Below are 14,973 nucleotides of genomic sequence, written 5' to 3'. Positions count from 1 at the left end.
ACCATTTCTCTGCATAGCGGCGGTGTTACAAACCGCTGAGCAAAGTGGCCTGTTTCCGCTGCGTGCAGGTGGAAGAAGATGACTTGCCAAAAACTAGTCTACAGGCTTCTGCCGCTAACGTACTCTCTGAAGCGAGATCTACCTAATTAAGAGCCGCCAAAATGCAACCGTCCCTAAGTAACAAATAAGAAGAGTATGTAGCGTTACTTAAACTTCACAAGGCAGTTACCGCATCTTTCATGCTTTAAGGCGAAAGCCTTAGGTCTTTCTGTTCCTGTGCAGCGTGAGTCATCCACCGGAAGCGAGAGTTCTGCCGCTTCTCAGTTTCCCACTACGTTTAGGTTCGCCTTCGTATTGGCTGCGACTTTGGGATGTACACCGTGAAATGAGGTACTTCTATAGTTCTCCGCTTGGGCTCAGAGCTTCGTTCCAATCGTTATGCGCGAGTATGCACCAGACCCTAAGCGGGCAATGCCCAAAAGATTGCCATGGTTGCAAAGGCTTGGGCACCTCGAAATGCCGCACCTCATATGAACCACCCGCAGGGAGCAGCTGTGGATGAAGCTGCGGCAGCGAACCGGCGAAGGCAAGCGACATAGGCGTTCTGGGAATGCAGAAAACTAGAAAGATAGGCCGTTACCGTATGTGCAAGATGAGACGCCTCGAGAAGTGAAGGTACCGGCGATGGCGAACGAGGGTTTCTGGCGATGGTAAGAGAGCGGAACGAGCTTCGGTGTGTGCTTTCCAGGGGCCTGGTCAAGTGGCGAATGGCTTGGCCTTTGTCGAGATAATAACAGGGAAACACAGAAGAGCAACGACCGAGCACAAGAAAGACTTTGTAGCCCCTTGGCGCAGTGTGTGAAGGGTGTAAGCGCATCTGCTTCGAAGGGAGCTTAGAGGATGTGAAACATCTGTAATACTCTCTACTACGTCCAGAATATCTCGATAAGCATGTTGATACCTTCTCTGTGCCCTACATGTGATGCTTTGCTCGAGAGGGTCAAAAAAATTTACCTTGTAGGTCAGTAGAAAGTACAACGAAACCTTCAGTAGCAGAACACAAAAACGGCTAACTAGTCGTTCGGTCTCACGTTTTCAGAAAGTGCTAAGCATCCCTGCTTGTTTATTGGTTTTTATTTTTTCAAGAAAGTTCCCACATCACTTAACCAAGGCAGGCACAAGTGAGTTCAAATAAATACCATTCTGTGTGCGTCTGTTTGGTTGGTAATCGTTTTAGTGGTGTTTAAAATGAGCATTCTGCGTTGAAATTTGTTTTTCTGCTCGAGCAGATGTTGTTAGAGCTAATATTTTCTTGCGAAAGATCTTCCGTATTTGAATGACTCTCTAAAACAGCCTAAACTCCGTAAGCCACATTAATTTTTAAAATAGAAAATAAAAGTTAAATTTATTAAGCCTCGTCAGGTACATAACTGGCACAATCTGACATTGATTGCTTGCATACGAGCATATCTTGTTGTTTTGATCTGCTCTGCTCCTGCATTACTTGTACTCAGCAGCACTTGATGCTCCAAACGAGCCTGTGACATTGCGTTTAACGTCTAAACTGGCGATTTCAGGTGACTTCTGTGACCGGGCCGACGACGTCATCATCGAAGCCCGACTTTAAAGTATTCAACGTCGGTCTTCGCACAGACAAGGTCGCCCTCTTCGTATGGCTGAATGCTCACAACATTAGCGGCCACTTCGCCGACAACGGATTCCTTCTTAAGGATCCGGCGAGTACTGTAGAGTTCTACACGCGCGAGAATGTGACTGCTCAACAACTTCAACAGACGCTTACAGTTAACTCTCTCACTGACTACTCGAACGTTTAACGCCTGCGTATAAATTATTAAAATTCAATGACCCACTTACTTAGAAACAAGCGTAGCCGACTTAAAAATGCAAAAATTCTGCTTTCTTTCATTTAAAACTTTTGATAATTTAGGGAACGAACTTTGTATGTACAGGTGTTTCTGGTTGAGGATGATAAATAAACAGTACAAAATGACAAAAAAAACAATACCAAGCAAATATGGACAATAAATTCATTTGCGAAAAGCGCGCTTTAAGTAGCTCAAGAGAGCAAAACAAAGAAAACTGTCTGCATCGTTTTGTGCCCTCAAGAATCCAATATTCCGTTTCCGTCGCAGGGCTGTTAAGTTAAGTCATGTGAGCTGCGCCTCAGCTAAAAAGTTTTATGGAACGAATGGGTTTCGTCACTTCTTTAACTCAAAGCGACAAGAACAATCAGCTGGCCGATAACACGCGAGTCCTTGAAACTTCAAAATAAATTGGCCAGGGGTGGTCATAGAATATAATTGCTTTGAATACGTCTCTTCCATGCATGACAATGTGCAACAAAATGAAGAGAATATTCAAACTGCCTTTTGCACCTAGTGAGTTTGCTGGATAAACAAACCTCTATTCACAGTGCGTTTTGTAAAGACGGCGGTTGTTATACCGCTTGACGTGCGAACAGTCTTCGGCACTGAAGTTATGACCCTTCACTTCACTGTGGTTTCCACTGCCAACTGAGAAAAAAACAAATTTACAGGTTCAGCTCATAAAATGTACTGCTGGCAAGAGGATATCAACACCGCGGTTAACAAAGCGAGACTTGTCGTTCGAGACGCCCAAGAATCATTAGCCGGAGCAATCGAGCACATTTACACTGAAATCACGAGCAAAAGAAAGTTAATTAGCTTCGTCCATCGTGCCAGTCAGACTTCGAACAAGTCTTCAGCAGTACTTATTTTGCGACGTACATATTGGACTCAAATTCTCAAGCACCCCGACCATAATAGACGGCTCAGCTTTGAAGTTGCATTCGTACTAAGCGAAAATCATTGCCGGTTTATAGTCGCATCCTAAAAGAGTGTCTGACAGCCGCATCTTTCAAGTACGCCACTTCTGTTTGCAGAGTTCTCTCGCGGAGACTGAAGCCTGCCTGCGCCGCAAAATTTTCTGTGTCTGTAGGTGGAAGTACGTCTAATCCTCCAGACACCGAGAAGCTAAACTGGATCGCCGAATTCTTTCAAACTTCAACGATATGATAAAACACGTTCCTTAACAAGATGGAATCATTTTTTGTCGCGTTCAGGTTTGTGCTAAGAAATAGTCGATAGAAGAAAATTGTGATGTTTTAGGGCAGTCTCTTCGCTCAAATGGGTACTGAGGTGCGTTAGCTGTACTCTAACGTACCAACGCTTGTAAATACTTTAAGTGGCTTTCTCGTTTGCAGGAGGGAACGGGAATTCACTTTGACCCTTTAACCGAGCCCGTTAGCCATGCTGCTACTGATTTCCCATCTTTTATGAAAGATTTCAGAGGAGGAATGATTCTAGTTTAGTCATATTTACTACATGGCAGCACCAGCTATAAAAAAAAAAAGATGCGAAATGCTTTCAAGCTCATTCTTTAAGAGTATGACGCGAGAGCGTAAGTTACTCTCCTTCTTCTTCTGCTGCTCCCCCTCCTCCTCCTCCTCAGCTGTTCAAGTTCAAGCGTGGTGTCCGCCGGGGATACGCGATGGCTCGAAACCTGGCGCAGTATTCCTATCGCAATAATAATTAGTAGTGGTTTAGCTCTGGTTAAACCCTAGTTGAATTGCGAAAGCAACGGCGGAAGCTTCTTTTGCCTGCTACATTATTTCCCTACCACGCCCTATCAGTGTATTATGCTACATTATTGGGGACACTTAAGCTGATCCTTTAAGAGTATGACGCGAGAGCGTAAGCTACCAGCCCACATATAAATGAGAAGGGTCCAATGCTGCTGAACCGAATGTGGAGCGAAAGCATTAGCTGCAGGTGACCAAGCATTCTTCTTCTTCTCCTTCGCGGCTGTTCAAGGTAAAAAGTGACCCTTCCCGGGACGACGCGACGGGCCGGAACCTTGCGCTGTATTGGCAATAAAATCACGATCATGGCTCTGGCAGGCGGTAGCTGGCAGCTGAATGGCCGAGCAGTGATTGGACGTAAGGTTGTCTAACGTACGTTTGGCAGGAGTTGCCAACTCGGACCTCTTTTTGCATTTGAGGATGATAGATCAGCCTACCAGGACCCTTGCATTCACGTTACCCCTAGGCCACGTAGGCATATTCATGCGTATTGGTTAAACGAGAGCTCCTAAGGGTATGGAGCATTGGCGTAGGCTACCAGCGTGCATAAAGGCGGAGTTCGAGTGACCCATATTCTTTCGTAGAGTGAAGCTCTAGTGCTACCGCATCAAAACAATTCAATTTATTGCTGTCATTGATCACTATGGACACTCGCAAGCTTCGGTTCCACGCATGCGGGATCTTTTCACTGTCGATTGCCGCCATACGTTTACTGCCCTCAGGCTTCCCTATGCAGCTCCTAGTTTTCCAATCTCACTATCACTCCGGAGAGGGGGGGTATCTCAGATGTGAAAGCTTTCTGCGAGAACAATCTCCGCCAAGATTCTATCTTCGGAAGGCCAGAGTTAGAAACTAAAGCAAAACCCCAGCGCTTGTAGATGGTGCCGCGGCCGTGTCATTTTGGTGCAGGAGATGCAGAGTACGATTGTCGCGCTCGGGAGGCTTGACGTCGGCGTAGACAAGAACAACTTGTATTCGACGCCGAGCGAGTGGTTGAACAGAATCGTAACACAAACAAGACGCTGCGGGCAACGAAAGCCTCGCAGCAGGGATAACAGTGCAAGCGAGGACGCATAGGTGAAAGACCGTCGCTTTCCGGAACTGACGCCTCGGCCTACGTTCGTGACAGGAAGCCTATGTTGGAGCAAGAGGTGTAGGAAACGTATATAAAACAGCGCAAAGCAGCCGCTACCGCCCACGCGCCGGCGCTCATCGGCTGTTTAAGTTGCCTATATAGTTTAGCAATCTTATGGCCGGTCACTGAATTTCACGTTGTATTTTTTTTTTTCATGAGCAAACCTTTTTAGTTTCATGTGTATAGCATCACCAGAGTGTACTGGTAGACTGCGTAGACAGAGCCTGTCATCAGAACAGTCCCCAAACAGATATCTTGGGTTCAAGTATCTTCAAGGGTTTAAGTTCCAGTGAATGTTATGGATTCGAGTCAAGTCCCAAAGAAATTCCTGAGCCGGAGTCCCAAAGAAGGCCGTGAAATAGAATCCCTTGCTCGTGTCATAGCAACTGTAATGCCGTGCATGAGGTAGAAAATTCGAGTTCCTCGCACACGTTATGGCGTCACACTTGCTATGACAACTGCGACTCCCAGAGATGTACTACATGGGCTCAGGCCGGCCCAAAAGCCCTTACCCATTGTGGCCCATGGGGCGGGCTCGCTCCGATCTGAAGCCCATTGCCTCGGTTTGGACCGAGCCCAGACCAGGGTTTATTGGCCTTGAGCTAGCCGAGCTAGGCCGGACACATCGATTCCGATTACAGGTAACTTTTGCGAAAGCGGGAATGTGGCCATGGTGCACTAGGCGTCTCGAATGCAGAAAATTAAGTGTTTTCCTACATCCTCCCAACGCGAGAACGTTTACTGAGTTCTCTCCCAGTGTCATTTCGCCTTTCCACTGCGCTTCCTCGCCACGTTCAGAGACGTTCAGAGATTAGTGCCATGCTGTCGCGTCCCGCGTCTCTGTTGCGTTTGCCTTCGACAGAGCTTTGCTCAGTCCAGATATATCGGTTGCGGCGAGCTTTGCCTGCGCCAAGAAAGGCGTCCGGTAAGTGAGACGAGTTAGAGTACTCGGCCTCAAGATGAACCCCTTGTTCAGTGCTAGAGCCACCTCGCGTTTAGAGAAGCAAGGAAGCCGTGCGCACAAAACATGCTCTTCTTCCTAAAACATGTCAGCAATTTTATCCACAAGGAAGAGCAGCGGAAGAAACTTCAGCGCTACCGGGTTCGTGATCCAAGAGCGTCGCAAAGGCCGTAAAGCCTACACCAAGACATCATGAATGTATAACTTGTTCTTGCATATAGGCTTATAATGGCAATTCTATGGACGTGCTGTGCATGCAAATGGCTTACAAATCATCATAATTAATATGGGAACTCGACATTTCAATGCCTTAAATAAGCTCCACCATCGTATATACAATTATTTCATTCTGTATCGTCGGTTCTGCAATTATAGCAGTGGGGACGGGCTGGGCATGGGACCTATGCTGCGCACAGGGCCGGGACGGGCCTAGGCCTTTTCAGAGTCGGGTCGTGTTGGGCTCATGATTGTAATTTAGGGTCCGGGCTTGGCTGGGGCTCAGTATTTTGGCCCGTGCAAGCCTCTTGTGACATAAACCTTTGTCAAACTATCGAAGCGCGCGAGAAAGAGTTTTCCTTCATACACATAGTCGACCCTAAGTGTCTCGAAATTTTTTTGTTTGTATTGAGACCAGGGTCGGTATTTCATAACTACTGCAGATCTGATGAGGGTTAGGCGGCACGAAAACGCCGAGATGCGAGCGAAAAATGCCCGTGCAGTTCGCCAGAAACGACCCAGAGACCCGGGGTATCTCGCGAGGGAGGCAAATGCAATGCGCCATATGGTGGCCGAAGACGCTGAGTTCCGAGCGAGGCAAGCGGAGGCAAAGTTGAGTATTGTGTCGTGAGAAATACGCTCTTGTGACGCTCAAGAGCTTGAGAAGCGCCTGAGCAAGAGTAGAGCATGAGCAAGGCGATGCGATGCGAACAAGGCACAATAACGCTATCGCGTTTATGTTTTAAAGGCGAAGCTGAAACGTCCTCTCAATTGTTAATTTCCATCCCTGGTTATCGGTTCCAATGCTTTAGTTCAAGACTATTATCTAAACGTTCCGGTTGCAAGCGCCGCTTCGCGAGCCGCACTGTAAATTAGGTGCTCGCAATGATGAGAATTTTTCGCAACGAGGCGCTCGCACCGCGACTCCCGCTTCATGCGCTACGCTTGTTTTATGCGTGGTGACTGCACCTGCGAATTTTTCAATGGTTATGACGCGTCTCATTGTTCATTTAATGGTGATCGCGCGCATAATTCATTCGTCGCTGCAATCACCTAGTTTTGTTGCCCGACTCGAAGCGGCGTTCCCAGTCGAAACCACCCACGGACCCACTCTTGCTGCCTGACGCTAGGTGGAAATAGCGATCCAACGCACCCCAAGACACATCAAATTAGTTTTACTTAACACAAAGCGTGGCCGCAAGCAAAAGCACAAGTGCAGCGAGGCTTAAGTTTTAAGATGAAACTCTTTCTTGGCTCATGAGTGGCACGTCCGCTGATGAAACGCTGACTGTCATTCGCGTGTCGTGCGGTTGCAGTCGAAGGGAATGCATGAGTCACTCCAGCACATCACCATCCTCTGTCAGCTGGGTTGCTGATGATGCAACCAGGGATTGTTTTTGGCAATATGAAGTTAACATACACGGCTTTACCATTTGTGAGACGAGGTAGTCTACCACTGGACACTGGAGGCTCGTGCGATGCCGCTTCCATCGCTCCTCGACCAGATGGCGCGTGCTATTGTGTTCAAGAAATTAACTGTTTGGACAGTAAGCGCTATAAAAGCTCCTAGCTGTTTCCATAGTCAGGTGTTTACTTAAACAACAGGTATATTTCTATGTGGCTGAGTTTTATTGCTGATAGAGAAGCCCATGCCATGGCTGCATAACCCCCTAAAGACGAGTGCGCTGTAAAAACATTGCGCGAGGAAAAAAGTTTGCGCCGCTGGATTTTTATTCTTTCCACCGTAACCTTGAGTACTTTTCATTCTTCCACGATGGCCTTGAACGCGACAGTCGGCAGATTTTGACCTTTGCGCCTATGACCAGGCATGGATAATGTAGAAGGCCATGTCTGATCACATAAACTGTACTAATCCATTACGTAGTAGCCCAGATCATTAACTAGTCTGCTCGACTGCTTCTGTTTCTCTGCTCCTGTGCGTTATAACGATCTAGCATGAGAAAAGATCAAATTGAGGCAGAGGCTCTTTCGACCTTTCGGCTAGTTTGATCCACCCTAAGGCGCAAGAGCACAAAAAAGACGGCCTTTGCGCAGGCTAGTCAATATTTGGGGGCTTATACACAAACTATTACGTAAGATTACCTCTGAGTGACTGTTGTTTGTTGAATGGATCCACGTATGTAACCAAAAAGGTAATCCTTCCTCAGCAAACAATGTTCTCCGCCAATAAGAAAAAAAAAAGTAAATTGCGTTATGGAAACAACAGTGAAAAAAAATTATCGAATTCTATAATTATCAACAGCCAGAAAGCCCGCCTGTGGCCATTTGCATTTAAAACCCCCGGGAAAGTGGGCACATTTCAGCAAAACGCCATGGTCTGTGCCTCTCGTTTTTTTTTTTTTTTCCTTTGGTTCATCTTTCCCGCGAAGATGATTTCTAGTTAGTTACCTCATCTATCACGTGAGGCGGCGGCTGTGTCGCAGCAGCATTAGCGCCCCAGGCGGCTTGACTGTTGTACAGGTTGGGAAAAAAGATTTCCGGGACAAACACGAGAGACACACAATGTCACCATCGGATGTTTAGCGAGAAGCTAATGTCTAACTGAAAATAGATGATGTTATTCACAACGCGTGCACATTCCGAACCTCTGGTAACACCCTACAGAGTTTCAAAAGGTGCAGCAATGAAAACCAGCTTTTATACCTGAAACCTCGAATGCGAGAATTTCCTCAAAGTGGGAAAAAGAACGCCTTTCTATTGCTAAAAACATGTGCGTGGAAACCCTTATTGTCTTCAATCAGCTATCTCACAGTCAAGAGTTTGATGCGTTTTCGATGTGTTTGATAGAGTCTCCTGCAGGGAACATGCTATCAAGAATATTTGCATCTAAGCTCTCGAAGTAAACGAACAGGTGACGTGCGTGCGGGAGTTTCTGTTGCCATGATTTGAAACGACTAGTTTCATACACACACGTATGTATGTATGTATGTATGTATGTATGTATGTATGTATGTATGTATGTATGTATGTATGTATGTATGTATGTATGTATGTATGTATGTATGTATGTATGTATGTATGTATGTATGTATGTATGTATGTATGTATGTATGTATGTATGTATGTATGTATGTATGTATGTATGTATGTATGTATGTATGTATGTATGTATGTATGTATGTATGTATGTATGTATGTATGTATGTATGTATGTATGTATGTATGTATGTATGTATGTATGTATGTATGTATGTATGTATGTATGTATGTATGTATGTATGTATGTATGTATGTATGTATGTATGTATGTATGTATGTATGTATGTATGTATACAGCAGGCGCTTTCAAGCTAGTAAAAGAAGCCAGGGTTGCTGGTACCGCCCTTCCATGCCTTACTCGGAAACATAATAGGGTAATGTTGCTTTAAAATAATTTGTGTCCCTTTATAATTTACTACAGCTCTGCATTATTTCTAAATATTTAGGGGCTCGTTTAACAACTACCACATCAAGGTGCGTGCTACTTCACAACATTACTCCCTGGCGTAGGCTCTTATTCTCTCAAAGTGTTCGTTTTTCACGGACCCTTGCCATCCACGTGCACTGATCTGATATGTCCGTTAAGATGTCGAAAGGGAAAATAGGAAGCGCATTGCCAATGGACATCAGCTCGCCCGTTTCCAATACCCTCAGTTCTACGTCCATTTATTCTGACACTTTTCGAAGAACATTAAGGCAGTCAGTAAGAACAACACATGAAATGTAGTTATGCAGGGCTTAAAAGTTTGACAGAATTGCTCATACTCTGTAAAATGCAAACGCTTAGGCAAACGCGAAGATAGTGACTGAGTGTCAAAGCTGGGCTCTTTCCTTATAGAGACCTCGTCACTCAAACCGAAACCCCTGTTTATTGTGCAGAATTCAGCATATTTTCGAGGCGAGGAGTTATTGCAAAATTGCAGCAAATAGCTTGTATGTCGGCCCCATAAAATAAGTTTTGTTGTGTTTCGGCGAACAGCAAAGTGGCTTTCCGGGCGTCCACTCTCTGCAACGTTCCTCTGCTTACGCTCCGATTAGCCAAGTACAAAACGTGCTCGAGAGCCTGTTTTCGATCTTCGCGGCTGCCCGGTTCCATAAGGTCGACACAGCTCTGTTTCCCATAAAAACAACCTCCGCCAGCATTTATGTTTCAATGAACAGATCCAATCATTGTTACCTTATGCGTCCGTGAATGCGGCAGTTGTGTCTGCTCGCCTGCTGTCATCAAGTAGAAAGTCTGATAAAGGTCACCACCTAAATAATATGGCTCGTTAACATGCTTCTTTGCTCAGAACCCCCTTCTTTGCCCAGAACCTGCCCTCTTCGATTTCATGCAAAACTGCTTACCGAATAGCAGGAGAACGTTTGTGAGCCTAGGCTCACTTGAGCCCTGCTGTGCCCGTGTTTAGAAGACAGCGGAAAGATTTTTTTTTAAACACTAAACACGTGGATTCTTTGATGATGTCGCAAATGAGTATTCCACTTTTTTTGACATCTCGATATCTGGATTTGCCACAAGATTAATCGAAACTGTGAACAAAAAGCAAAAGTTGGTAGAGTTGGGCCAGATATAATTTGCGTCTCTGTATAATTTGAGACCTGCTGAACAATAAAAAAAAAATAAAGTAAGGAAGAACATGGCTCAGGCATAAAGGGGATGCTGTTATGATTGCCGCACACATGTAATTCTAAGAAATTCTTTCGAATTCATGAAACGGTGAACTGCGAACAGAGCACGCTGTTATTATCTACAGCGATGGTAGGGAAGACTAAGCTAAGACTATTTGTATTGCGGACGACGATCAAGACATGTAATTGCACAGAAAATCTTTTTAACCTTATTCATTGCCACGTTAATCTTCATTTAGCAGAATCTGCCAAGCATAAGTGTGTGAATTTGGTCTTGTTAGTTATAAATACGCAGAAAAAAAAAAAACAGATGCAAGAAAAACAAAAACGAAACGAGAGCATGAAAAAAAAAAAAAAAAAAAAAAGCGGTGCAAAGAGACACCCATGAGGTTTCCTTCTACATTTCAGGTTTTTTTTTTTTTTTTCTCTTTCATGAACATGGCTCATTTCGTATGGCTGACAGATAAAAACAGTGATCGTGTGGCCATGTTACAGTTCTGACTGTTAATCAGCATTAATTGAAGGCGAGATGAAACTGCTTTGTTAAAAAAAAAATTATTCTGGATTTGCTAACCTTTGGACAGAGCCGTTCTTTACCTTTCAGAAAATATAATACACTGGAGTATTCCCAACTTTAAAACTTCTTTATGATCGTTCTGCGTAATTAAGTTGCGCTGAATGGTGGAGGCTTGTCGTTTGCATTTTATGCATTGTCACTAAGTCTCATAGGGAAAATATTTTGTCCGGTGCGAAATCCCTCATTTGCTCGAGGAAAGCTAAGTTACCACACCGGAAGTGAAGGCTATACGTTTTGATGTGCCTTCATTACGCCAGTGTCACCACCTATAAACACCTTACAGGAAATATCTCCGCTAGCTTCGTGAACACAAGAGACGTGTTGTTGAGAGGGGAAGAGAGAGGCAAACTCAATCGCAAAAGAGTGACACGAAATTCGATGTAACGGCCTCAAGAGCTTCTAATAGTATCACGCTTTCTAGATGTAACGTCATTAGGTTAACATGATACTCGATGGAATGGCGTATGTAATAGTATATTCCTAGGCATAACATAATTAAGTGTTCCTGCGAAGTTTTTCTCCCCCACTTCATTTTGCGAAAAAAAAAAAAAAGAACTTGATCTTGGATGAGTCAACTTAGTGAGAAAGCATTGCTTTAGCTTACAAAAGTTATAATACCCATGGGCCACACTCAGAGATTTTTTCAACCTTTTTCGCGATCATATCAATCAAAATGTGAAGGCTTTCAATACTTTTACCTGCATTTCTTAAATAGCATTTTTGAAAGTTATATACTTTTTTCTTAGGAAGTTTAAACTGTAAGGATAAAAAAAATTCCAAAAATGTCTATCAATGAGTTTTACATGACAAGAACTAAAATCAATACAGTAAGTCAGTTTCTTTGTTATGGCCAAAAATGACAGTGGTTTAGCCGTACCTCAGTACATGTTTTGTGTGCGTGTGTTTTCGCAATAAGAAAGCGTCGGCCTGTTTAGGCTTATGATGATTTAATTGTGACAGGGTGTGTTCAGACATGCTCAGACTTCGTTTCCTAACCTGCACTTAACACAGGTTTAATTATAATCAATGAGACTAATATTTGGCCCTTAGCCTTGGTCAGGGTATGGTACTCATAGTCACCCATTTCAAGTAATAATATAGAGTTCCATAGCAAAGGTAGGTATGGTTGTTTCTGTAGCAACGCACCATTAGCCGAACGAAACAGGAAAACTAAAAATTGCGAAATAAATCTAGGCAGACTAAGAGTGCGTTCGCGCTTAAGAAACATCCATGGATTGCAATGTCATAGCGCCAACAAAGAAAAAGAAAATATGAATTGGTTTTTACTAAAACCGCATAATTTTAGTAGCGGCTATATATGAAGCAGCCGTTTCCGGACTCAAGCAAAATCTGATGACTCTGCATCCAGTATACGAGTGGTTTGGGCGCCCGTCTCGGCTGCGGGAGGTGGTCAGTTCGAAACCCACCGCCAGACACCCACCGGTAAAATGGGCATAAGCGTCCCCCGGCCCGGCGCGCCCGGCTCTTTCAGGTATGTGCGTTTGGACAAGGCTCTGCTAACCCTCCTGTGCTCCTTCGAGGGCTTAAAGTTTCGAACAAACTAATGGCCTGCAAAGGTCGGGCTGACAGAAAAAAAAGAAGGGGAAAGGGAAGGCGCAGTATCTGGCACACTTGTTTCTGTGGACACCTGAACCGCGCCGTTAGGGAAGGGAGGAAGGTGGGAGTGACAGTGGATAAAGAGAAGAGCCATAGTGGAGGGCTGCAGAGTAATTTCGACTACCTGGGGATCTTTAACGTGCGCTGACGTCGCACAGCACGCGAACGCCTATTCGTTTCGCCTCCATAGAAACGCAGCAGCCGCGGTCGGGATCGAACCCGGGTACTCCGACACCGTAGTCGGGCGTCTCCACTGAATCACCCCGGCGGGGCATGTGTAAAGAAATGGAGACATTCCTACCCATGTCCATTTCTTCTTCATTTCGATTAGAATGTCAGTAAGTCGAGTTCGTTCTCTGACGCAATCTGCAAGCTTTATATCTCTTCACGTTACGCCTACCATTTTCCGTTCCCTAGCTTTCTGCGCTGTCCTCAACTTAAATAGAACAGTTTTCGTGAGCCTCCAAGTTTCAGTCCAACAGTTTAAAATGCAACTGTTATATAATTTCTTCTTGAGCGATACCGGTAAGTTTTTAGTCAAATCTGTGACTACTTGCCAAACGCGCTCAACCCCAATCTTGGTCTAGCCCCGCCGGGGTGGTGCAGTGGTAAGACGCCCGACTGCTGTGCCGGAGTTCCCGGGTTCGAACCCGACCACGGCGGCTGCGTTTCGATGGAGGCGAAACGAAGTGGTGTCCGTGTGCTGTGCGATGTCAGCGCACGTTAAAGATCCCCAGGTGGTCGAAATTACTGCGTAGCCCTCCACTACGGCTCCTCTTTCTCTCTTTCCACTTTCATTCCTACCCTGCTCCCTTCCCTTACGGCGCGATTCGGGTGTCCACAAAGCAAGTGTGACAGTTACTGCGCCTTTCCCTTCCTGTGAACCAATTTTTTTTTTTTTTTTAATCTTGGTCTACTAGTTACTTCCTTTTCAAGATCTTAATAAAAACACTTCCAATAAAAGGAAAATGCTTTAAACAAGCGCTAGCCAAATATATGTTACATGAACTACGCAGGTACCTATTTTCAAATTCCATCTCTATACTTAGTTTCTGCCAATATACACTTGTTATATAATTTTTTTTCTTTGAGAATACCTATTGCTGTTCTTCGTAACCTTGTTCCTTACGTTCCTTCCAATACAGATCAGCGGTCAATGCATGGCATACGTAGAAACATACCTTCCACATTTACGGTACCTCGTTTCATCGTTGTAGGACGCTGATCTGAACCTTACTAGGCTGAGAGCAATCAACTCATTAGACATTTGATATCGATAGAAAGGTAGCATGACTTGATCGCCGCATTGTTTCGCTGCACTATCTTTACTGGCAGAGGGAAGTCGAGACACGAGCAGGACTGCTTCAAGCGCTCCTATAGTTAAAAAGAACGCACAATCGCTCATAAGTGACCCGCCTGTGCTTATCACAGAGAAAGAGTGGCGTTTTTATATAGGGAATTAATTACGGCCTGACACTGGTCAATTTCTTTTTCATATGCGCTTGCGAAAGAAGATATTTTTAAGTACGTGGATGAACAGGAAATAAATGAGTTGTGAAACAGATGTAAGTGCGTGCGTTTCTCTCTTAAAGTTAAATTGGTTCACAGGAAGGGAAAGGCGCAGTAACTGTCACACTTGCACTGTGGACACCCGAACCGCGCCGTAAGGGAAGGGAGGAAGGTGGGAATGAAAGTGGAAAGAGAGAAAGAGGAGCCGTAGTGGAGGGCTACGGAGTAATTTCGACCACCTGGGGATCTTTAACGTGCGCTGACATCGCACAGCACACGACGCCACTTCGTTTCGCCTCCAACGAAACGCAGCCGCCGCGGTCGGGTTCGAGCCCGGGAACTCCGGCACAGTAGTCGGGCGTCTTACCACTGCACCACCCCGGCGGGGCGCGTTTCTCTCTTCCTAGTTTAGATTTTGTTCCGCCGGTGCTTTCTGCTCCTAAAGATGAACCACCTCGACCAGGAATTCACGCGTCCGAACTTTAGGCTGACACTGGGTGGCTTTTACTTTAGTACACCTAAGGGCAGCTTAAGAATGTATAATGAAACAAACTTCGCTGAGCTTGGTAATTGTAACCTACAGGGTGCGCTGCCTGGTTAACCTCTGCTGCCTTCCTCTCTCCCTCATCACCTCGCCCGATAGCCTTTTCGCGCCTCGAAATGACGCCTGTGTGCTGTGCGATTTCACTTCGCTCATGAATCCTGGA

The 14,973-nt window shown here is 45.1% G+C and overlaps 1 protein-coding gene across 1 annotated transcript in view; it reads left to right on the top strand.

Moving 5' to 3' along the window:
* The window catches only part of LOC146185646 (beta-mannosidase-like), a 42,104-nt gene extending 40,004 nt beyond the window's left edge, over positions 1 to 2,100 (top strand). Inside the window, exon 18 of the mRNA XM_084606548.1 lies at positions 1,578 to 2,100. Within this exon, the coding sequence (XP_084462674.1) occupies positions 1,578 to 1,835 (258 nt within the window). The 3' untranslated portion in view covers positions 1,836 to 2,100. The remainder of the gene's footprint in view (positions 1 to 1,577) is intronic.
* Positions 2,101 to 14,973: the final 12,873 nt, after the last annotated feature.

This window comes from Amblyomma maculatum, chromosome 6, assembly GCF_055883805.1.
Source record: "Amblyomma maculatum isolate TAMU_Amacu chromosome 6, ASM5588380v1, whole genome shotgun sequence".
Lineage (NCBI taxonomy): Eukaryota > Metazoa > Arthropoda > Arachnida > Ixodida > Ixodidae > Amblyomma > Amblyomma maculatum.
Note: the sequence above shows the minus strand (reverse complement) of the source record. Positions and strands in the feature narration are given on the sequence as shown.